Raw genomic sequence first — 24,132 nt, 5'->3', positions numbered from 1 at the left:
GTGCCTGGGATGAGGTAGCGGCCCCCTTGGGAAGGCAGGCAGGTCCCGGTGCCGGCGGTAGCCCCTTCCTCAGCTTTTGCTCCGTGCAGTCGCAGAGGGCAGGACCTGGGGAAATTGGGCTGCTCCCAGTTTTCCTTCAAGCCCTTAAAGCACGTTTTTTAAGAACGTGGACTCGATGATCCTTACGGGTTCCTTCCAACTTGAGATAGTCTATGATTCCTTGTAAAGTAAAAAAAAAAAAAAAAAGTTTCTAGTCCTCCTGGGTGTAAAGAAAAACTTGAAAACACAAACATTAAAGTTTAAAAATCACGAAGACAAACCCCCTGAGCCATCTTTTATTAAAAAACCCCCACATCTCCTGATTTTAAAGTCAGTTCACAATCTTCTGATATGGGAACAGCTATACCATACACAATTTATTGCCAGTGCAGATCCACATTTGAAATAGGGATGTAGTATTCTCTTGTGATCTTCCGATATCAGCAACTAGAGAGATAAAAAAAAGATGAAGCATTCGTTTTTCAAGGAACTTTCGCGTTAAGTTTTTTCAGTTCATGACTTAATAGTTGGGACGAGTTTAAAAACGTCAGCTGGCTGAAGCAGCTTTTAAAATTGTTTACCCTGACACAGAGGGTGGGAATTATCTCAGCATACTGTAAATATCTGGTGTGAACATCTGCCATGGATGGCGCAGCTCAGCTCCCTTCAGAGACTGGAGAGAAACGCACTCTTAGGGTACAATTCATCTGACCTAATTTAGGCATTTACTTTAGGATGAGATGAATCATGCCCTGGAAGTGCCTATTTCTTTCCAGTGACTATAAGGGGAGTCTAGACAGCCAGCACAGATGTGGACGTGCACATCTCATCAGATGAATCGCATCCAACACGATTAAGGCTTGACCTCAGCCGTGCTGCTATTTGGCTGTAATATAGCGACAGTCTGATGCGTCACGGTACGCTGATGCAGTGTGAAATTAAATAGCAACGTGATGCGGCTTCAGGGTGATCTAGTAAAATGGGATTTTGGTCACACGAGACATTCCCTCCTGATAGGATCACATCTTGCCACAAAGCAGTAATTTTAAATGTAAGTAATTAAAATGCCACGCAGCTTTTTAATCCCAATTTGAAATATATTTATAAAACTCGCTGTCAACTTACCGGCATAGGATCCCTGAACTCCTCTGAGTTATTTTTGGATCCATGCAGTCACGATGCGCTCGCTTGGGGCACGTCTGGCAGCACAGCAGGGACCCTCACTACAGGAAAGGCATTGAGGTGCTGGAGAGTGTCCAGAGAAGGGCAACGAAGTGGTGAAGGGTCTGGAGCACAAGTCTGATGAGGAACGGCTGGTGAACTGGGCTTGTTTAGCCTGGAGGAGGCTGAATGGAGACCTGATCCCTCTCTACAAATCCCTGAGAGGAGGTTGTAGTGAGGTGGGTGTTGGTCTCTTCTCCCAAGTAACAAGCGATACGACAAGAGGAAATGGCCTCAGGTTGTGCCAGGGGAGGTTTAGATTGGATATCAGGGGAAATTTCTTCACCAAAAGAGTTGTCAACCTGTGGAACAGGCTACCCAGCGGAGTGCTGGAGTCACCATCCCTGGAGGCATTTAAAAGCCATGGTGATGTGGTGCTTGGGGACATGGGTTAGTGGTGGGTTGGGCAGTGCTGGATTAACAGTTGGACTCAATGATCATAGAACCCCAGACCAGTTTGGGTTGGAAGGGACCTCCCAGCCCATCCAGTGCCACCCCAGCCATGGGCAGGGACACCCTCCACTAGCCCAGGTTGCCCAAAGCCCCATCCAACCTGGCCTTGAACACTGCCAGGGAGCCAGGGGCAGCCACAGCTTCTCTGGGCAACCTCTGCCAGGGCCTCAGCACCCTCACAGGGAAGAAGTTCTGCCTCAGATCTCATCTCCATCTCCCCTCCTGCAGCTTCAGGCCATTCCCCTTGGCCTGTCACTCCCTGCCCTTGGCACCAGCCCCTCTCCAGCTTTCCTGGAGCCCCTGCAGGGACTGGAAGGGGCTCTAAGGTCTCCCCGCAGCCTTCTCTTCTCCAGGCTGAACAACCCCAACTCTCTCAGCCTGTCTCCATAGCAGAGGTGCTCCAGCCCTCGGATCATCTCCGTGGCCTCCTCTGGACTCACTCCAACAGCTCCATGTCCTTCTTGTCCTGGGGACCCCAGAGCTGGACGCAGCACTGCAGGGGGGTCTCACCAGAGGGGAGCAGAGGGGTAAAACCCCCTCCCTCCACCTAGCCACCAGAGGAGCTGAGGAAGAGCTGGATGACCCCACTCACCCCCCCTCAAAATGGCACCTCCCCCCCCCCCCCCCCCCGCTCGCCTTTTCCCGCCCTTTCCAACCGGCGCCCGCGGGCACGTGACCGCCCACTCCCCCAGGCCCCGCCCTCCCCAGCGCGCGTGCGCATTGAGGAGCGGGGCGGAGGAGACTGAGCGCCCAGGTGGGCGTGGCCGACGGCCGGCGCGCGCGTGAGGACGTGGCGCTTTCCAGCCAATCGGCGCTCGCGTCGCCGGCGACGGGGAGGCGGGGCTGCGACGGGCGGAGGGGGCGGGGCGCGAGGGGGCGGGGAGGTGGGCGGAGGAGCAGCGGGGAGGCGGGCCAACGAGTGGAGGGGCGTCGGAAATATCCAATCAGATCGCCGAGCGTAGCGGCGGGGGAGGCGGAGAGGCGATCTGATTGGCCGACGGGGAGAGAGCGCGGGGGGCCGTGCGGCGTGGCGCGGCGCCTACTTCCGGTCGGCGGAGCGGCTGAGGAGAGCGGCTGGCGGCGGCGGTGACTCCCGGTAACGGTGAGGGACGGGCCGGGCCCGGCGGGGCGGGAGGGGGCCCTGGGCCCGGCTGGTCGGTGAGGGCGGCCCTCGGGAGGGAGCAGCGGCCGTACCCGGCTCCGGTGGGCCGCTGGGGGGGGGAACACGGGACGGGCGGTAACGTGGCACCGGCCGGGTTGGGCCTCAGGAGCCTTGGGCCTTGTCGCCATGGAAACCGGAGGTGGGGGAAACAGCATCGCTGCCCTTCCATCCCGGCCTGGGCCTCATCCTGCCCCGGGATAACCGGCCGGGAGGTCACCGGTGCTGCCCTGCGAGGAGGAGCGTGTCGTGTCCCCCCCCCCCCCGGATCCGTTTGTCTCTTAATTAACCCTGAACGAAACCCCCGCGCCTTCAAATCCTTCATCTGCCGGTGAATGGGTCTTTTGGGGCATAAACTCCTGCTTTCTCGCCCGTTATTTGTTTTTAGCTCCCGGTAAAACCCCGCGTGCCGTGGGGACCCGAGCGCCAAGTCCTCAATCGCCGCCGTTAGTTACGCGGCAGGGCCGACGTTGGCGATCCCTCGTCAGAAAGGAGCCGTTAACGAACCCAAACCGACCCTGAGACTCGACGTCGTTGCGTTAGCGGGTTTGTCTTTTGGTGTCCTGGTGGGTTTGGGGGTTTTTTTTTGTTTGGGCCTCGGCCGCTGTTTGTGACCGTCCCCCTGTTGTCACGCTGAGGAGGTGACCTCCCGCGGGTAAGGACCGGGTTGACCTGAGGCCACTGACGTTGGGATTAATCCCCTTAGGAAAAAAAAAAAACAAACCCCACAACAAAATAGAGAGAGACTCCCGAATTTGAGGAAATTGTATCATCTGTAGGGTTTTTTGTGTGACCCTAGCTGGGAAACGCTCTTCCAAAGGGATTTCTAGCTGTCGCTCTGCTCTGAATATCGCCACAAAACCAAGCCCAGCACGGAATCCCGAGTTCTTCCATTGCTATCGCTGCAAAACCAACCCGAGTCCCGAGGTCCTCCATCAAGCCGAGGTTCTGGGAGACCCAATTTTGAGGGAATACCTCCCAATTCCCCGCTGCTAATTGCCGCTTCCGACTTCCCTGCGGTTCACCACCGAGACCCTTTTACTTAGGAGAACAGAGAACTTGCCGGCGTCCCTTTCCCGTAGCGGTTTGTGGTTTCTTTAACTAGCTGGGGAGAGAAGAGGGGCGCGCGTCATCGAGCTCGAAGCCTTATTTTTCCCAAAACTCTGAGTTGAGAAGGAAAATTTGGGGGTCAGTCCTATTGGTGGAGCAGCTGTTGGTCAGCAGAAGCTGTTAGGATGTGAATTATTTATGAATAGTGGTTGGTTTATGGCGGTTTTTTATCCCACCGAGCACTAGAGCAGCATCTTTACCCTCAGAGGTAAAGCTCGTCGCCTCGCCGCCACCCGGCGTGATGCCAAGCTACGTGTTCGGGGTCAGATTGTCCCTTTTAATCACCTCCAAATGCTTCGTGGCTGTTTTGTTTGGACGTTGTAGATAAAATCGGGGTATTTACACCGATTCCAGGTCACTCTGTGCTTTAGTCCGGCCCGTTCCTGGGATTAGCAAGAGGTTGGTCTGTGTTGGGCAGTTCCTTGGCGCCAGGACGCGTTCAAAGCGAGCGAGAGTCCAATACTCCGCGTAAATATATACGTAGAGCTCCTCTTAAATAACACCCCCCCCTGCTGAGGTCACGACTCTGTTGGATTGCATCAGAGGTGACCGGGGATTGAGGATTTTTCACCCGGATCGAGGTTGGATCGCAACTGGCCGTCGCTTTTCGTCTCGTTTGCTTTCCCATCCTCCCGCCTGCAGGAGGATGCGGCTTTTCCCCCCTCCTCCTCCTCCTCCCCCTGACCGACGCTGGTTACGAAGCTCGTTCCACGTGGTTGGAGCCCGAGAGGAGCAGCGATTCAATCCTTCCGGCGCGCTCTCGGCTCCCCGCAGCCGGATGGGAAGCGTTACTGCTTTCCCTGATTCCTGGGTCGCTTTATTTATTTATTTTCAGTTTTTTCCCCCAAAACTCAATTATTTTTGTCATGGTGTTACCTCGATTCCTTCCGCAAGATGTGGCGAGTGAGGTTTGCGGGTCGTTGCCTCTGGGATGGGTTTTTACAGGTCAAAAATCAGATCCTCAATATCTGATACCCAAGCTTCCCCTTAATTTGGGCTAATTAACGTCCAAAAGCATCGTCACACGTTTCCCCTGGACGAGACCAGAATCCCTTGTCCCTTCTGTGCTCACTCTCCCTTCCAGATCCACACCAGAAAGGTTTTTTCGTTGTTTTTCCCCTCCTCCTACTCCTTTCTAACCCCTTCGAGATGTTTTTAGCTGCACGGACTCTTCAACTTCGGGTTTCTTTAGGATAAAACGTAATTTTATCAATTTTCTCAGGCAAAGCAGAGTTCTGCCTGTGCAGAGAGCTTGATCCTGCCGCTGGAGAGGCGGGATGGCGTGCTGCTTGATTTTAAATTGAAATTAAAGAGCTAAGGATGGGGAATACTCCCCAGAGCTTTTTTTTGATTGCAGAGGATTCCGTTTGCGGGTTTTTTTCCAGCATTTTCTGCCTGGACACGTGCTGCGACCGTCCCCGTGCGAGAGAAATCACGTCCTGAGCGTCTCTGTCGTCACCTACGTCTGTCACCCACCCTGGAACTGGGTTCCGGATGGGTGTCACGAACCCGACGTGCCTTAAAATTAACGATGAAATATGTGTGGGCGAGGTTTCCATCCGCATCGGAGGGTTCTGGAGGAGCGTCCGAGATGCCTCGCTGGGAAGGAGGGGGGTTGTTTTGCGGGGAGATGGAGGGGGGGGGAAGGGAATTGGGCCAGGGGACGTGAGAGCAGAGGGCGGCCGATGGGCAGGCGTGTTTGCCGTGCATCCTTCGCATTCCTCGCCGCGCGGGCTCTCCTGCCAACAACGGCAGTTGTCGCTCCTGCGCCGGCCGGGGGGTTCTGGGAGCTGCTGGGGGGGGACACACACTGCAAACGCTGTAGGGCTCCGCGCTCGCTTTGCCCAGATAACCTGTATTAATTCATCGCCTCTCGCTGTTTCGGCGGTGGGAGTTGAGGTTTGTGACCCTGGAAGCGGCGCCGCGCTGCTCCGGCGTCCCTGTTGCGGTGCGAGTTCCTAAATTTTCCCTTCTCCGGTTGTGCCGTAGGCGCGTGTGGCCCACCATGACCGTCCCGCAGCTCCTCCTGTGCCTGTCTCTCTCCATGCTCTGCATCTCGAGCAAACCCACCGAGAAAAAGGACCGGGTTCACCACGACCCCCAGCTCAGCGACAAGGTCCACGACGACGCGCAGAACTTTGATTACGACCACGACGCTTTTCTCGGCGCGGATGAGGCTAAAACCTTCGATCAGTTGACGCCAGAGGAGAGCAAGGAGAGACTCGGGTAAGGAAAAAGAGCCGAAATAAAAAACGAATTGAGAGAAAACGAATCCACAGTGGATTGTGCTGCCTATAGACATCCCTCCCGGCGTTCCCATACGTTCTCTTGCACCTCAGGTGCCTTTTAAATGTCATTTTTAAGGCGGCAATAGCTGAAATTTAGTGACAACACGAACGGCGGTGACAAAGTTATGCAGCACATGTGTAGTTCTCCTCACCGGAGACGTTGCTCTCAGCCTGCAAGGTCACCTTGAGTCATTTCAACCACGCATATTCACTCCTAAGCACCAAATACCCCCCGAAACTACAAAAGTATAAATGAAAATAAGCGGTTTTTCACTTTGCCGTACTCAAACCGTGTTAAACTGAAGCTTGCCGGTCAGAGTCGGAAGGCCTGGGGGGTTACTGGCATTTTTTTCCTGCCACGTTGAGAAGCAGCTTGTTGCTGCGTGGAGCCACCATTTAGCAAAAACAGAGCATCTCTTGGGGGGGGGTGAAAAAAAAACCCCAAAACCCAACAAAACCCCCCCAAAACTGAGCTGCTGCTGGGTCGCTTTGCCTCCCCCGCCGCCCGCGGAGCTGGGAAGGGGGCGTTTGCAGGAGATGGCCCTGCCGGTCTCCGCTCCTCGGCACTACAGCGGGCGCCTTTGTGCGTGCGGCGGCAGCTGCGGGCGCAGTTGTTCACGTTGGGCTTAGAAAGGCTTAAACCTGTGGAGGTTCGGCCTGGCTGAGCTGGGCTTTGGGGGGGGGTTTGGGGTTTGGGGGGGGGGGGAGATTCTGGAGGGCTGCGATCCCACCTGGCACCTCCTGGTGAACTCGGCTTTGCCGTTGGGACGTTCCTCAAGAGGTCGGCCTGAAGGACTTGGCTCCAAATTGCTTGTTAACTCTTTGAATTTGGTTTTTTTTTTTTTAATTGGGGGGCAGGTGTGGGGGGGGGGTTGGAGGGATATTGGGCTCCCTGACGAGAAGGGAAAGCTTATACGCAACTCGGTGCTCAGGGAAATGCCACTGGAGCGAGGTAAAACAGAGGGATGTGGCCAGATTTGCGAGACGGGGCGATGCCAGGCTTCATCCCTCTGCAAACTACGACAAGCCCAGTGGCTTTTTTTTTTTTTTTTTTTTAACAAGGCGAAATAATATGGAGAGAAACTCTTGATTTCCCCCTAAAGCAGGAACGAATGCAAAGGGGAACATGCAGCTGCCGGCCATCCTCCCCCCTCCCTTCCCCGTGCTGTTTTCCTGACCCGTAGGCTTTGTCACGGCTCCGCGCTTTAATTTCATTGTTCTGCTGAGTTATCTACTGGAAAAAGCTGGCAGCGGAAGCGGGGCTGGGTAAGAGTTTCCACTCGGATGTTTTAACGAGGCCGTTGCAAACTGCTCTCACCCCTGACATAAACCAGCCTCTTTTTTTTTTTTTTTTTGGCCAGAGACAAATTCATCACACTTTCCCAAGCCCGAATTGCTTTGATAAACTTGTTAGGAATACCTAATTCTGTAAATAATGACTTTATTATTTTTTTTAATGGCTGCTGTGCTTTTCTATGCTGGTGAAGACCCAGTTTTTTGGGGAGAAAGCTCTGGCTTTGCGTATGGCTCTTCTCACCTCCCCGTTTCTTGGGGCAACCGGAATTTTGGAACACAGTCCCGTGCTCTACCTTGTTTTGTTCTTTTTCGTTTTCTCTGAAGGCTGCTGAATTAGGGGAATTTCCTGGCAATAACGCTGAGCAAACAGGATTCCCTCGCTTCCCTGGGACGCGGGAGCGGGAAAGTGAAGCAGCGCGGCGACTCCAGCTGCCAGCCTTCACAGAACATCTGGTGCCACCCCCTTCCCCACACTGTGGTGTTCTGAGACAAAAACCGGGTGGTTTGGGGCTTTTTTTTTTTTTTTTTTAATTAAAACTGATGTTTTCTGTGGCTTCTGCCCTGGGAAACCAGCCTGCGAACATCTGGGTTTGGCACTGAGCCGCTGAACCAGCTGTAGGCTGAGGTTTAGGAGCTGCCTAAGTGTCCCCAGCAGCACCGAGCTCGTCCCTTAACACAATTAAACGGGGAAAGCTGTTCTCTAATTAAACCTCTGAACTTCTGCTGCCCCACCTAGAAACCTTTCCTGGGAAAAAAAAAAAAAAAAATCGCCCCGATACGAGCTCCAGTTCTTCAGTCCTTGTTGGTTTTGGGTTGTTTTCTTTCCAACGTAGCCTTGCGATGGCAGCTTGCCGTGCCGATGTGCCGCTTTCTCATTGCCGTGGGCTGGAAAGATGAAAAATGTTCTGTGTGAGATGATTATTTTTTCTTTTTTTCACTGCTTAAACCTTGTCGCTCGCCTGTTCTGCTGTGGGGCTGGTGTCACCAAAACCTTCTGAATAAGGCCAGGATGGTTCGGGTTTTACAGTCGGGGAATAAAGCCAGGGCAGGATGATTCCCGTTTTTCCCGGGAAACGAATCTCCCAACCAGCCCGGCCTTTGACTCTTGCGTTGCCTGCTCTCGTGCCGGGATTACCGTCCTGCTCCCTGGTGCAAACAGGAAAAGTTGAATTATTCCCCTGAAATAGCGAGTATTAAATGACACCAAAATATGGTGCACGGTCTGCAAGCTGCCATCTGCCACAGGGAACGTGCGGCATTGAGCTGAGACTCTTCTAGCGAATATTTTTACCGGCTATCTATTCAGCTTTTCATTTTTAGGAATGTCCTTTGTGCCACAGAAGAAAAAAAAATAAAAATGGTGGTTTTGCCTTGAAAAAGCAATTGTGGAACGCCAAAACCTGGGACCGGGTCTGACCGGGCTGGGATTGCGCCTGACGCTCCGCTTTGCATCCCTCTTCTGGGAGTTAATAATCTCGTGGCGATTTAAAACACTCTTTTATAATTCAAATTACTGCGTTTGAGCATTACTGAATTTTCAGAACCACTTTCATGTTGAAGTTTCCTGTTAAAAGGCGGGGGGAACCATCCCCGAACAGACCCTAGTTGACCAAACAAAACATTTTGGGTTGTCATCCCTGGTTTTAATCGCCCGGCGAGCACCAAACCCAAAGTTCCCAGCGTGGCGCTTGAACCTCAGCCTGTGCTGCGAGCAAACACCACGAGTACTCCTAGGAGTAAGGCGCTAGGAAGGGTGAGGATGAAACAGCCCAGCTTCCCCCCCCCTTCCCTCCCTCCCCACGGGTCTCTGCATTCCTCCTGCCGGCTTTTCTTCACAGCTGCCTCTAAAAATAAAGAAGGCACGCGGCCTCGCCGCCGGGCTTTATAAACCACACATCTCCGGTTTCTCCCTCGGTAAATGGGTGGGCATCCCCTCGGGTGGGATCCGACATCGACATCAGCTCCTCGTCGGTGTCCTACGAGGGTTTTGTTGGTTTGTTTGGGGTTTTTTTGGTCTCCCTTCCCGTTTTTAACCTAAGTACGTATTTAACATGCCGTCAAAGTGGGAAGATGCGTGACTGGGTGCTTTCCCCCAAATTTTAACGAGAAAATGCTTTTCCCCTGAAGAATACAAAAGCTCGAATGGCCCCGAGAGCGAGCAAGCTGGCGTTTTCGGCAGCTAAACCGCACGTTGGTGTTGAGGACGAGCTGTCGGTGTGGTCAAATTGCTGGGACCTGGTAATAAACCCCTTGACTTGCTCGCTCTGGGGTTCAAATTCTCTGCCCGGTAGAACTAGAACCTTGTTTCCCTTAACTTTTGCTGGATTTTTCTACATTTCCTACAGAAAGATTGTAAGTAAAATAGATGAAGACAAAGACGGGTTTGTAACTGTGGAAGAACTGAAAGACTGGATTAAGTTTGCACAAAAGCGCTGGATATACGAGGATGTAGAGCGACAGTGGAAAGGGCACGACCTCAATGAGGACGGCCTCATTTCTTGGGAGGAATATAAAAATGCCACCTACGGCTACATCTTAGGTAGGTCTCTACTCTTGGGATACAAACTTTGCCGAGCCGGCGCTTGAAACTTGCTGTTTTGTTTTTATAGAATGATTGTAGATAAGATAGACACGGATAAGGATGGGTTTGTGACGGAGGGGGAGCTGAAAGCCTGGATTAAGAAGGCCCAGAAGAAATACGTGTATGACAGTGTCGAACGCCAGTGGCAGGAGTTTGACATGAATCAAGATGGATTTATCTCCTGGGATGAGTACAGAAACGTGACATATGGCACTTACCTCGGTAAGGGGCAAGGTGTCCGATCCGGTGGTGGTCTCTAATCAATAAAGCAGAAGTGAGATGGAGCAGAGCGCTCGACTCATCCCCCCCCTCAAAGCCTCAGACTTAAAAAAAACCCCAATAAATCTCCCCCAAATTTACCTTGTGAAGGCATTAACGAAGGACAAGCTAAGGGGAAAAAAAAAAGGGGGGGGGAACCCCCAAAGGTGGAGTTTGCAATCAACACGCAACTTTAACTCTGCTTTATTGATGCGCTTCCTTGTGAAAATCGGCTCCAAGCTCGAGCGTGAGCAGCAGCGGGACTAAGGCACGTGGGGCGATGGGTTCTTTTTGCCTTCTGGCTTCAGAATTTCAAGCTGCTGGTGGCGTTCAGTGCCTGTCGACGCCACGTTTTTCTGGGTGCCCGCACCCCGCGCCCTTCCTAAATCTGTGAAATTCGTTAGCAAAGAGTCTTTTAATGACTTCCCAAAGCCCCATGCGCTCATCTCGCTCTCTCCACTCGTCCTGGCAGTAGCGTTAGACCCTGGAGCTCGTCGATTTGTGTATTTTTTTTGGCACGTAAAGACGGGTCAGCGGGACTTAAACCACCCCGAGGAGCGAGGTAAGAAGAAGCTCTTCTGGGGTTAAGACGTTAGAAAAATACCAGTTCTCCTGCCAGTCGTTCCCGCCTCCTGGAGCGCGGACATATATGGTACGATGAGCTACGGCTCGAAAGCACGAAATAAAGTTTTTAATTTAGTAAATATTTCCAAAGATAGTCAAATGCTCCGCAGGACGTATGGAGGCTGCTGCCTCTCGCTTCTGGCGAATCCCTCTTCCCTCGGGCTGTTTCGCCGCTTCTTTTTAAAAGAGTGGGGTCGAGCTTGAGGAAGATGGAGGCTTGTCGTGGGGGGGGGGCTTGGGAAATTGGCCCCCCAAGTCCCCCTCGGGGCTGGGGCAGGTGTCTCTAAGCTGCTTTTTTTTTTTTTTTTTTTTTTCATTAATAATGAAAAATAGTTATTGAGATCTAGGGCAGCCTAGCCTATCTCTCCCGTTCAAATCCCGGGGAGAAGAGGTCCTAGCAAGGCTTGTTATCACACTTTTGGGAGTCTGGGCTGTGGGATTTATGACCTGTGGGTGTAGAATATTAAAACAAACCCCACAACCCAAAAACATCCTTAATGAGAAAAAAAAGTCATGCACTCGAACCGTTTCTCAAGCTTTATTTGTAAGAGAGGGGAGCGCCTGGCCCCCGTGACGGACGACACCGGCCCTCGATGCCGAGTGCCCTTGGCAGATGCCGATAAAGCCTGTTCTAGCGCTGCTCCCACGTACTTTTGTCCTTACGGAATGCCGGGAGGATCCCAACGACCCCTGGAAATGCCTCAGGAGAGCTTGACGTGCGGCCAAGAGGCCGGCCCGGCCCTTAATCCCGTTAAGAACATCCCTCTCCTGGTGCGTGGGAGCCGAGGCACCACCCTCCCTTGCTGCTCTACTGAGTATTTAAAAAATGCCTGGGTTTTGTCATCATAATGAAATGCCGTTTGTTTGCCTTTTTTTTTTTTTTTTTTTTTTTAACTTCAGCACTGTATCAGTCACCGGGGTCCACCCGGTATTGTAATAAAGCGGCTTGGTTTATTACACACCGAAGGCTGTTTCTGCAGATTGAAATCCTGCTTTCCGCAGGGAAAGCAAGAATATGAAGCGATAAATATCCAAGAGCTTCAGCTTAAAGTAAAGCTCCCCTTAAAACCTCCTTCAAAATAAGAAAATAATAATAACGTGTATTTTTTTGTGTTCTTCAGTCCCATCAGCCTTGCTTATCACCACGCGAAACCCAAAACGCTCGTGTTTCTCCCGGTTAAAACGTTGAGCTTGTGGCTTTGCTGCCCGCAGCTCCTGAGCGATTCCCAGCTCTCGCCCCTCGATCCGCCCTCTCAACCATTTCTCTTGTGCCACCGAGGGCAGGGACTAAACCGCGGCGCGTTTTTTCGGGTGGCTTTGACCCTCGTTAAACAGTCGACTCGCTCGGCGCTCTGATTAAAACTCATTACGGCCGCTCGACCGAATTACCTGTATTAACAGAAATTGCTTTTAGCTCTGGCGCGCTGCGTTTGTCCTGCAAGCTGACGCTGATCCCCAGGCTTTTCTCTAGAGCTGCTTAATCCCCTGCCTTTTGTCCTGGGTGTAAACGGAGAAGGGACGGAGCCTTTTTTTAGACCAGGCCTGGCTCTCGCTTAACTTCACCCCGTGAGGATTCGACTACGTCCTCCTCTATCGATTTTTTTTTTTTTTTTTTTTTATCCTATAGGCTGACAAAACAAAGCCGACTTCGGTATCCCGAAGCTTATCTATAGCTGTTGGCGTAGCTATATCTAGTTGGCCATATGTGCCCAGATATTCCCGCTGCGGCGGGCGCTGGGTGATGTTTTGCTGGCTTTGAAGCCGTCCCGGCAGCGGGGAGCAATATCCCCTTACACATTCTCCTCCAGAAATAGCGTGGGCTGAGCCACCGGGGCTGCGCCGGCCAAAAAAACCCCTGATCCCTGTCTCCTGAGGGCATCTTTCCCAGGAGCGCTGGTATCCCGCGGCCGCTGGCAGCTCCTCCTCCTCTTCCTCCCCGCTAGAGGAGGTGCAGGAGAGACGCGATGGCTGCCGATATCTAAAATTTAGGCTGCCGTGGTGAAGCGGTGGGAGGTTGGGTTGAGTTGGGGTTGGAGTCGAGTTGGCTTGAGGTTGATTTGGGTTGAGTTGGGGTTGGGGTTGATGTTGAGTTGAGGTTGAGTTGATGTTGAGGTTGGGTTGATGTTGAGTTGAGCTTGGGTTGATGTTGAGTTGAGGTTGAGTTGATGTTGAGGTTGAGTTGGCATTGAGTTGAGGAGATCGAGGTTGAGTTAGGGTTGGGTTGATGGTGACCACGGCCATCTCCCCCCTGCCCAAGCTGACCCCGGGCGCTCCCTCTTCTCTTCTCACGCCCAGATGACCCAGACCCCGACGATGGATTTAATTATAAACAAATGATGGTGCGAGATGAACGACGCTTCAAGATGGCTGACAAGGATGGAGACTTGACGGCCACCAAGGAAGAGTTCACCGCCTTTCTGCACCCCGAAGAGTATGATTACATGAAGGACATAGTCGTGCAGGTGGGTCCACTGCGGCGGGCGGCGGTCTCGCACAAAATACGGCGTTTACGGTGAAGAAACCATAAGGATGGAGAGGGTGGGACCGGAGATGGACCTGCGGCAGGGTGACCTCGGGGATGGCTGTAGGCAGGGGGGATCGGCCGTGGAGCACAAAACGTGGCGCTTTGGGGGGTTTTTTTAACGCCGAGATGGTGTCTTTGTGCCTGTTGGGGCTGGATCGGTCCCGGTGCAGGGGTCACTGCGGGGAAAAATGGCTCCGAGCCCGGTTTAACCGCGGCCTCCTCCCTGCAGGAAACCATGGAGGACATCGACAAGAACGGGGACGGTTTCATCGACCTGGAGGAGTACATAGGTGAGACGCCGGCGCCCCGGCTCTGCCGCCGCGTCCCCTCCTCGCCCCGTCCTGGGGGTCTCGTCCTCGTGACCTTGACCGCAGCGACCGCCATGTCTTCCAGGTGACATGTACAGCCGCGACGGCGACGCCGACGAACCCGAGTGGGTGAAGACGGAGAGGGAACAGTTTGTGGAATTCAGAGACAAAAACCGCGACGGCAAAATGGACAAAGAAGAAACCAAAGATTGGATCCTCCCGTCGGATTACGACCACGCCGAGGCGGAAGCGCGGCACCTCGTCTACGAATCCGACCAGAACAAGGTGGGGACGGGCGCCGGCGTCACCCCAAAACCCAGCATCTCCCTTCCCCGACGCCGAGGCTCGGCGATCCCCTTCGTTAACCTAACTAATTAAGAATTGCCCGAGCGAACGCTCCCCGCCGGGCGGCAGCAGGGGTTTCGGCTTTCCCTTGGAAGGGTGGAGAGGGATTTTTTTGGGGGGGGGGACGGGGGATGGGGGGAACTGGGAAGGAGGGGAACGGCCGCGGGGTAACTAACGGGGATGTAACGTCTCTCGCAGGACGGGAAGCTGACCAAGGAGGAGATCGTGGAGAAGTACGACTTGTTCGTGGGGAGCCAGGCCACGGACTTCGGGGAGGCCTTGGTGCGACACGACGAATTTTAAGAGCTGTACAAAGCCGTTTCTTAAATAATTTATTTTTTACAGTTTTCTGGGATTATCGTAAGAAACGTTTTTCGCTACTGAGACTGTTATTTCAGGCGATGAGGTGAAAGAAACAAACCACCAAACCCAATCTCTTCCCGTCCTATTTTTTTTTTTTTTTTTCCCCTCCTTCCCCAAGGGACGGGGACTCGCGGTTCCGAAAACGACCTCGCGTTACGACACTTTGGGGGGGTTTGTTGTTGTTGTTGTTTTTTGGTTTTTTTTTTTTTTTTAAGTTTTACGCCTCGTTTTACCGTCTTAACGAATTCTGTCTATTTTTGTATTCCTTTTGATTCCACGTGAAGTGAAAACACGTATCCCCGTGAGCCGATGGCAGCGCGACGGTGACGGTTCCCTCCTCCCCCCGCCTCCCTCTCTCCCCCCTTTGATTATTTTTTTTTTTTTTTTAATCGGTATGTACTCAGCTACGCGCGTTTAGAATCAAATAATCAAAAAATCAAGAAAAAAGAAACAAACGAAAAAGAAAAACCAAGCCAGAGAACAATAAGGCCGAAAGGAAGAAATAAACCCAGAGGTGAGCCGGGCTTGGGTTAAGCCGGGCTTTGTAAATCCTTTTCTTAGGAAAACGTTTTCCCGCCCCGGGCGTTGCTCAAAAGTGCCTTGAATCCACCCAAAAACGCTGCGAAGGAGGAACGGCGGCACCGGTGCTCGGCCGGAGACGGAGCCGCTCGTCGCACCCGCAATTTGCTCTCCCTGGATAATTAATATTCTCTATTTTTTATTATTTGTATTTTATTTTCTCAAGCGTGCGTTCCCCGCCTCGCCCAGGGACGTCTCGCTTCCCCCGACCCGCAGCGACGTGGATTCTCCGGCAGCGTCACGCAGAGGTCGGTGCCGCCGTCCGCGTCGGTTTCGAAAAACCAAACCCCAAAACCCCCTTTTTTTCCCTCAGAATCGCTCTCCGAGGGTGAGAAGCGCGGCCTGTAACGTATATATATATATATACTCCTCGTATTCCATGTACCTCTCTTAACGTAACACTTTGGGTGTAACTCGGCGGTGAATCGGAGAATCCCGCGCCAGATCCGTACGGCAGACGGAACGCCGGCCAGGCGGCTCCTGGCCGGTAACGACTTCAGACACTAATTGGATTTCCCGGCCCCCCCCGCCGTGTCTGTGTCCCCCCCCCCCGGCCCCGTGTGTGTCCCCGCTCCGTGTCTGTGTCCCCCCCCCCCCCCCAAATTTCTCCCCCCAGTGATTTCTCCTCGCGGGATGATTTAATTTCTGTCTGGCTGGTGTAAACGGAGCTTCGCGGCCGTGCCGGAGGATTTTGTGGTTCAATAAAACCTGTTTACGTTCACCCCGGAAGCCCCGTCGGGTTCTCGTGACGGAATTGTTCCCTTTTTACCCCGAAAACGGGGCGCGGGTGGGGGTTGGGGGGGTGGTTCCCCCCCCCCTTCCCGATTCGGCTCGTCGGGCGGCGCGGCGTCGGCTCGGCGCGATTTCGGTTGGAAGTGTTTGCGGCCGGGGAGCGCTGCGCCCCACGGCACCCCCGGACCGGGGCTCCCCCCACCCCAGGGTGCACCCTGCGCCCCTGGGGGGGGACTCAGCGCCACCCCAGCCCCACACATGGGGGGCTCAGCACCCCTCCCCTGCCCCATGGATGGGATCCAGCCTTGTCCCAGCCCCACACGTGGGGGGTTCAGCACCCCACCAGCCCCACAGATGGGGCTCAGCACCATCCCTGCCCCGTGGATGGGGGCTCAGCACCACCCCAGCCCCACGGATGGGGGGCTCAGAACCCCACCAGCCCCATGGACGGGGGCTCAACACCACCTCAGCCCCACAGATGGGACCGAGCCTTGTCCCAGCCCCACACATGGGAGGCTCAGCATCCCACCAGGCCTGCACATGGGGGGCTCAGCACCCCACCAGCCCCACAGATGGGGGGCTCAGCACCATCCCTGCCCCATGGATGTGGGGCTCAGCATCTCACCAGCCCCACAGATGGGATCCAGCCTTGTCCCAACCCCACACATGGGGGGCTCGGCACCACCTTGTCCCATGGATGTGACCCAACCTTGTCGCAGCCCCGCTGATGCGGGGCTCAGCACCACCCCAGCCCCACAGATGGGGGGCTCAGCCCCACCCCAAGGCCACGGGTGTAGGGTGGCAGCATCCCACCTCCCTGCCCCACCGCCGCTGGTGGGTCCTGGGCAGGACAAAGGGAGCCGGACCCCGCGCTGACATCGCCGTGGGGCGCAGCGCCGTGGGGCCGAGCCACCCACGGACCCCCGTCCCTGTCCCCATTCCCCCCACCCCGCTGTGGTGCCACCGACGCGCAGACGGGCTCGGCGTTGCGTTCAGACCGCGGCGGTGGTTTATTGTCCCACCCGCGCCTACAACCTAGGCTGGCCGAGGGGGGCGACCCCGGACCCCCAGGGCGGCCCCAGCCCCATAGCGGGGACAGCCGGGGGGGGGCAGGGGGGGGCCGGGGCGGGCGCTGGCGGCTCCTCAGCTGGGGCTGACCTGGCTGGAGGAGACGGACGAGACCTCCGTCCTCTGGGCCGAGCTGGAGATGTCCGAGTCGTCCGTCATGGGCTTCCCGCAGACCGTCTCCATGATGCAGGCGCGGAACTGCGGGGACGGGGACGGCTCAGCCCCGGGCGTCCCATCCCGTCCCCCCCGTCCTGTCCCCACCCTGGGCATTGCTCATCCCTCCCGCCGCGCTGATCCCACCTCCTGTCCGTGGGGACGTGGGGACCCAGCCCTGGAGGTGGCTCTGGGTGTCCCCGCGTGTCCCCAGGCATTCCCTGGGTGTCCTTCAAACCTCTCGTCCCCCATCCCCAGCTGTCCCTGCTCCCAGGGTGTCCCCAGTCCGTTGGCACCGGGCGTCCCTGGTCCCTACTCCGTGGTCATCCCTGTCCCCAAGTGTCCCTGGATGTCCCTGGTCCCCAGATGTCCTTGAGCACCCCTGGGTGTCCCTGGTGTCTGCATGTCCCCAGACCCTGGACATCCCTGAGCGACTCTGGTCCCCAAGTGTCCCTGGACATCCTTGGTCCCCAGATGTCCTTGTGCACCCCTGAAGTGTCCCCATTGCCCAGGTGTCCCCAGGGTGTCCCCATCTCCCAGATGTCCCTGGATGTCCCCATCTCCTGGGTGTCCCAGAGTGTCCCCATCTCCCAGGTGTCCCCATTGCTCAGGTGTCCCAGGGTGTCCCTATCGCCCAGATGTCCCTGGATGTCCCCATCACCCAGGTGTTCTGGGATGTCCCCATCTCCCGGGCATCCCCAGGATGTCCCCATCTCCCAGATGTCCCTGGATGTCCCCATCTCGTGGGCGTCCCGGGGTGTCCCTGGGGGCACCTGTTTGTTCATGAAGCAGTAGATGATGGGGTTGTAGACGCAGGCGCTCTTGGAGAAGAAGGCAGGGATGGTGACCAGGCGCAGGTCGAGGCCGTGGTCCCGGTTGTTCACCATGTACATGGCCAGGGCGGCGTAGGGCACGTAGCAGAGGCAGAAGGAGCCCACCATCACCACCACCATGCGGGACACCTCCCGCTCCGCCTTCTGCGTCGTGGCCGACTCCTGCTGCTGTGCGGCCACCTGCGCCCAGGGCCGGGGGGTCAGAGTCTGGCTCCGGCCCCAGCCCTGTGCCCCTGTCCCCCTGTCCCCCTGTGCCCCTGTCCCTGCCCTGCCGGCCAAGCGGCTTTTGCTACATCCTTCCCTCCATCTCTCCTTCCTTCCATCTCTCCAGCCAATCCTCCATCCCTTCCTCCCTCCATCTCTCCCTCCATCCCTCCTTACCTCTCTCCCTTTGCCCATCTCTCCATCTCCCCATCCCTCCATCCCTCCATCTCCCCATCTCCCCATCCCTCCATCTCTCCATCCCTCCATCCCTCCATCCCTCCATCCCTCCATCTCTCCATCTCCCCATCCCTCCATCTCCCCATCCCTCCATCCCTCCATCCCTCCATCCCTCCATCTCTCCATCTCCCCATCCCTCCATCCCTCCATCCCTCCATCCCTCCATCCCTCCATCTCTCCATCTCCCCATCCCTCCATCTCCCCATCCCTCCATCTCCCCATCTCTCCATCCCTCCATCTCCCCATCCCTCCATCCCTCCATCCCTCCATCTCTTCATCCCTCCATCCCTCCATCCCTCCATCCCTCCATCCCTCCATCCCTCCATCTCCCCATCCGTCCATCCCTCCATCCCTCCATCTCTCCATCTCCCCATCCCTCCATCTCCCCATCCCTCCATCCCTCCATCCCTCCATCCCTCCATCCCTCCATCCCTCCATCCCTCCATCCCTCCATCCCTCCATCCCTCCATCTCTCCATCCCTCCATCTCTTCATCCCTCCATCCCTCCATCTCTCCATCCCTCCCACCTCCCCCACCCCTTCACCATCCCCCTGCCCTTGCACACACGCGTGCACAGCCCCTCCTGTGCCCGCCGTGCCCCCGGGACTCACGGCCCGCAGGGCGCTGAGCAGCTGGGAGTAGGAGAAGATGATGAGGGAGAGGGGCACGATGAAGCAGAAGATGAAGAGGAACCAGGTGTAGTACTCGCTCTTGTACTTGGTGCCCACCGTGTACCAGTCGGGGCCGCAGGAGCACTGCAGCCCCTCGGGCACGTACCTGCGGGCACACGCGCTCGCTCGCCCCTGCTCCGTGCCGCCGTGGTATCCCCGTGGTATCCCCGTGGCACCCCGTGGCACCCCATGGCACCCCATGATATCTCCGTGGCACCCCGTGGCACCCCATGGTATCCCCATGGCACCCTGTGGTATCCCTGTGTCACCCCATGGCACCCCCTGGCACCCTGTGTCACCCCCAGTGATACGGTGGCACCCTGTGGCACTGCTGGGCTGCTCCGTGCCCCGTGACACACCTCTGGCCCCCCCGTGGCACCCCCATTGCACACCCCTTGCACACCCCTCGCACCCCTGTGGCACCCCCATGGTACTGCCGGGCTGCTCTGCACCCCACGGCCCCCCCGTGGCACCCCTGTGGCACCCCCATTGCACACCCATTGCACCCCCATGGTACTGCCGGGCTGCTCTGCACCCCACGGCCCCCCCCGTGGCACCCCTGTGGCACACCCATTGCACACCCATTGCACCCCCATGGTACTGCCGGGCTGCTCTGCACCCCACGGCCCCCCCGTGGCACCCCTGTGGCACACCCATTGCACACCCATTGCACACCCCTTGCACCCCCGTGGCACCCCCATGGTACTGCCAGGCTGCTCTGCACCCCGTGGCACACCCATGGCACACCCGTGGCACCCCCATTGCACACCCCTCGCACCCCCGTGGCACTGCTGGGCTGCTCCACACCCTCACGGCCCCCCCGTGGCCCCCCCGTGGCACACCCATTGCACACCCATTGCACACCCATTGCACACCCCTCGCACCCCCGTGGCACTGCCGGGCTGCTCTGCACCCCACGGCACCCCCATTGCACACCCATTGCACACCCCTTGCACCCCCGTGGCACTGCTGGGTGGCTCAGCACCCTCCTGCCCCCCCCCGGCACCCCCCCTGCCTGCCCCCTGCCCGCCCCCTGCCCGCCCCCTGCCCGCCGCCCCCCACCTGCTCCAGCCGAAGAAGGGGGGGATGGCGACGCCGACGCCGATGACCCAGGTGGCCACCACCACCATCAGGGCGTGCTTGGAGCTGAAGCGGAAGTTGCCGAAGGGTTTGCAGATGACGATGTAGCGCTCGAAAGCCAGGAAGGCCAAGGACCACCCCGTCACCAGCCCTGGGGGGGGCACACCACCGGGACCTTGACCCACGTCCCACCAACCCCCACGGCTCCACCAGCCCACGGTGGTCACCTCTGCTACAGCCCCACCAGATCACGGTGGTCAACCTTACCTACAGCCCCACCAGACCATGATGGTCACCCCAGCTCCCACAGCCCCATCAGATCATGGTGGTCACCTCTACCTACAGCCCCACCAGACCATGGCGGTCACCCCAACTCCTACAGCCCCACCAGACCATGGCGGTCACCCCAACTCCTACAGCCCCACCAGACCATGGCGGTCACCCTTACTACTGCCCCACCACACCACAGTGGTCACCTCTACCTACAGCCCCACCAAATCTTGGTGGTCACCTCTACTACCCACAGCCCCATCAGGTCATGGTGGTCACCCCAACCCCTACAGCCTCACCAAACCATGGTGGTCACCTCTACCTGCAGCCCCACCAGCCCATGATGGTCACCCCAACTCCTACAGCCCCACCAACCCACGGTGGTCAACCCTACCCACAGCTCCACCAGCCCACGGTGGTCACCCCAGCTCCTACAGCCCCACCAGCCCATGGTGGTCACCACAACTCCCACAGCCTCACCAAACCACGGTGGTCAACCTTACCTACAGCTCCACCAGCCCATGGTGGTCACCCCAACTCCTACAGCTCCACCAGACCGTGATGGTCACCTCTACCTGCAGCCCCACCAGCCCACAGTGGTCACCCCAACTCCTACAGCCCCACCAACCCATGGTGGTCAACCCTACCTACAGCTCCACCAAACCATGGTGGTCACCCCAACTCCTACAGCCCCACCAGATCACGGTGGTCACCTCAACTCCCACAGCTCCACCAAACCACGGTGGTCACCCCAACTCCTACAGCCCCACCAGACCGTGATGGTCACCTCTACCTGCAGCCCCACCAGCCCACGGTGGTCACCCCAACTCCTACAGCCCCACCAAACCATGGTGGTCAACCCTACCTACAGCTCCACCAGCCCATGATGGTCACCTCAACTCCCACAGCCCCACCAACCCACGGTGGTCAACCCTACCTACAGCTCAACCAAACCATGGTGGTCACCTCTACCTGCAGCCCCACCAGCCCATGGTGGTCACCCCAGCTCCTACAGCCCCACCAACCCATGGTGGTCAACCCTACCTACAGCTCCACCAAACCATGGTGGTCACCCCAGCTCCTACAGCCCCACCAGATCACGGTGGTCACCTCAACTCCCACAGCTCCACCAAACCACGGTGGTCACCCCAGCTCCTACAGCCCCACCAGACCGTGATGGTCACCTCTACCTGCAGCCCCACCAGCCCACGGTGGTCACCCCAAGTCCCACAGCCCCACCAGCCCACGTCGGTGGTCCCCCCACCTACCTCCGGTGGCCCCCGCGAATCCCTCCAAGGCACACATGTGCTTGCCGAAGACGAAGTAACCCTGCGAGCTGGAGACGAAGACGGTGAAGACGCTGAAGATGCAGCAGATGAAGCCGCTGAAGGAGATGTTCACCAGGATGTAGTTGAGAGGTTGCCTCAGCTTCTTGTACTTGACGGTGACCACCAGGACGATGGTGTTGAGGGGGGTGCCCACCAAAAAGACGAAGCCCATGAAGGCGGTCTGCAGGTAGAAGGCCCACGGCGGGGCGATGTGGTACTGGGGACCGTCCCAGGGTCCCACCGAGGACCCGTTCTTGAAGAGGTAAAACTCTTCGTCACCCGACATGGTGGCGGGGCTCGGGGGGCGGGTGGGGGGGGGGCCGCGGTGGTCCCCTGCCCTCCCCCTCTGATATACCCTGCCCGGCCCCAAGCCGCTTAGCGGCTGAGGGGGGATCAAGGCTTCATCCCGGGCAAACTTGGGGATTAGGGGGGGCTAAGCCGGGCTCAGGCCTTAATCGGTCTCCCTAAGCCGGGCCGAGCCGATTGCCGGGGCTCACCGGGGGATTTGGGGGGGCGGGGAAGGGTGCCCCGCTCTGGGGGTCCCCAGGGCCACGCAGGGGACCCCGAGGTCCTGCCGCCGTCGGGGCGGCCGCGCGCCCCGGGTCGGGCCGGGGGGGTGTGGGGGGGTCCCCGGGGGGGGGGTTGGGGTACCCCAGTGAGGTCACACATCCCCCCACCCACACACACCCCCCCCCGAGCACCCTAGGGTGCCCCCACAGCCCCACGGGGACACCCGGTGTCACCCACTATTTATCGTCCCCTGCTCTGCACCGGGGGGGTCAGTGCTGGGGGTGGGAGCACGGGGAGGGGGGGGACATGGGGGGGCACTTTTGGGGGTGCACTTTTGGGGGTGCATTGCTGGGGGTGCAATGCGGGGGGGTGCTTTGGGGGGGTACTTTGGGGGGGCAGTTTCGGGGGGGCACTTTGGGGGGTGCATTGCAGGGGGTGCAATGCGGGGGGGGTGCTTTGGGGGGGTGCTTTGGGGGGGCACTTTGGGGGGCAGTTTCAGGGGGTGCATTGCTGGGTGGACTTTTTGGGGGTGCATTGCAGGGGGTGCATCGCGGGGGGGCACTTCGGGGGGGCATTTTCGGGGGGTGCATTGGGGGGCACTTTGGGGGGTGCATTTCTCGGGGTGCAGTGCGGGGGGGCGCTTTGGGGGGCACTTTAGGGGGCACTTTGGGGGGGCACTTTGGGGGGGGCAGTTTCGGGGGGCACTTTGGGGGGGTGCATTGCAGGGGGTGCAATGCGGGGGGGGCACTTTGGGGGGGCAGTTTCGGGGGGTGCATTGCTGGGGGGACTTTTTGGGGGTGCATTGCAGGGGGTGCATCGCGGAGGGGCACTTCGGAGGGGCATTTTCGGGGGGTGCATTGGGGGGGCACTTCGGGGGGGCAGTTTCGGGGGGTGCATTGGGGGGGCACTTTGGGGGGTGCATTGCAGGGGGGCACTTTGGGGGGGCAGTTTCGGGGGGTGCATTGGGGGGCACTTTGGGGGGGCGCATCGCGGGGGGGAGGTGTGCAGGGATGAGGGGTGCACTGCCGAGGTTGGGGGACACACTGCGCACTTTCGGGGGGGGGGGCTGTCCCGCTGCTGCTGCCCCCCGTGTCCCTGCACACCCCCCCCCCCCCCGCCACCCACGCGTGACCCGTGGAGGGGCGGGCGGCGCTGCGGGCGGCTCGTTGGTCTAGGGGTATGATTCTCGCTTAGGGTGCGAGAGGTCCCGGGTTCAAATCCCGGACGAGCCCAAATTTTTTTTACCTGCCCTCCCCCCCTCCCCGCACCCCTTTTCCTGCCCCCACCCCCCCCCCCGCGACCGTGGGGCCTCCCGTGGGGCAGGAAGGATGAGCACAAGCCGCTTAGGGGGGGGTGGATTAAGGGCGCTTGGGTTCCCCCCTCCCCGGTCTGGGGGCGCATATAAAGGCCGGGTGGAGCGAGGGGACGGTGGGGTGGTGGCACCCCCCGGTACCCACGCGGAGTGGGGTGTCCACGGGTGGGGTGGGCGTGTGTCCGTTGCTGCGTGGGTGCCTGGGGAGAGGAGGGGGGGTACACCTCCGTGGGGATCTGGGTCCTTGTGGGGGGGTGTCCCAGCCGTGGGTGTGACCGGGGACACCCGTGGGGTTGTGTCTGACTCCGGGGCGGGGATGGAGATGGGGGGACACAGGGCTGGGGACAGGGGACAGGGCTGTGCTGGGCCATACTGGGCCGTACTGGGCCGTACTGGGCTGTACTGGGCTGTACTGGGCTGTACACCATACCATACCAGGCTGTACTGGGCCATACTGGGCCATACAGTACTGGGTCAGACTGGTTTTACTGTGCCGTGCCATACCGTTCTCAGCATGACATCACCTATGAGGTCATCGCTCTCCCTGGCTCAGGGAACCCCCCCATGTCACCGGATGACCCCCCCA

The 24,132-nt window shown here is 57.8% G+C and overlaps 2 protein-coding genes, 1 long non-coding RNA gene and 1 other non-coding gene across 7 annotated transcripts; 2 read left to right on the top strand and 2 right to left on the bottom strand.

The window, feature by feature from the left end:
- Positions 1–292: 292 nt before the first annotated feature.
- On the bottom strand, positions 293–1,440 carry LOC142601365 (uncharacterized). Its single transcript, XR_012834966.1, has 2 exons — positions 1,165–1,440; positions 293–486 (listed from the first exon to the last, which is right to left on the bottom strand). It is a non-coding gene; the product is annotated as an uncharacterized LOC142601365 (long non-coding RNA).
- A 1,236-nt stretch (positions 1,441–2,676) lies between these two features.
- CALU (calumenin) lies at positions 2,677–15,024 on the top strand. 4 transcript variants are annotated; one of them, XM_075749920.1, is made up of 7 exons: positions 2,677–2,809; positions 5,972–6,208; positions 10,176–10,369; positions 13,325–13,491; positions 13,783–13,843; positions 13,947–14,146; positions 14,405–15,024. In XM_075749920.1, exons 2-7 carry the CDS (start codon positions 5,988–5,990, stop codon positions 14,507–14,509), a joined length of 948 nt encoding a protein of 315 aa, XP_075606035.1. In that variant the 5' UTR covers positions 2,677–2,809; positions 5,972–5,987; the 3' UTR covers positions 14,510–15,024. The 4 variants fall into 4 exon arrangements, with proteins under 4 accessions (XP_075606035.1, XP_075605956.1, XP_075605871.1 ...); XM_075749841.1 differs by having other exon boundaries at positions 2,677–2,815; XM_075749756.1 differs by lacking the exon at positions 10,176–10,369 and adding an exon at positions 9,912–10,105 and having other exon boundaries at positions 2,677–2,815.
- Positions 15,025–16,924: 1,900 nt separating this feature from the next.
- Positions 16,925–22,010, bottom strand: OPN1SW (opsin 1, short wave sensitive). Its single transcript, XM_075742834.1, has 5 exons — positions 21,665–22,010; positions 20,109–20,277; positions 18,987–19,152; positions 17,875–18,114; positions 16,925–17,146 (listed from the first exon to the last, which is right to left on the bottom strand). Exons 1-5 carry the CDS (start codon positions 22,008–22,010, stop codon positions 17,024–17,026), a joined length of 1,044 nt encoding a protein of 347 aa, XP_075598949.1. The 3' UTR covers positions 16,925–17,023.
- Positions 22,011–23,394: 1,384 nt separating this feature from the next.
- Positions 23,395–23,466, top strand: TRNAP-AGG (transfer RNA proline (anticodon AGG)). The gene has a single exon. It is a non-coding gene; the product is annotated as a tRNA-Pro (tRNA).
- The last annotated feature ends 666 nt before the right edge of the window (positions 23,467–24,132 follow it).

The sequence above is a fragment of the Balearica regulorum genome, chromosome 1 (assembly GCF_011004875.1).
Source record: "Balearica regulorum gibbericeps isolate bBalReg1 chromosome 1, bBalReg1.pri, whole genome shotgun sequence".
In the NCBI taxonomy this organism is placed as follows: domain Eukaryota; kingdom Metazoa; phylum Chordata; class Aves; order Gruiformes; family Gruidae; genus Balearica; species Balearica regulorum.
Note: the sequence above shows the minus strand (reverse complement) of the source record. Positions and strands in the feature narration are given on the sequence as shown.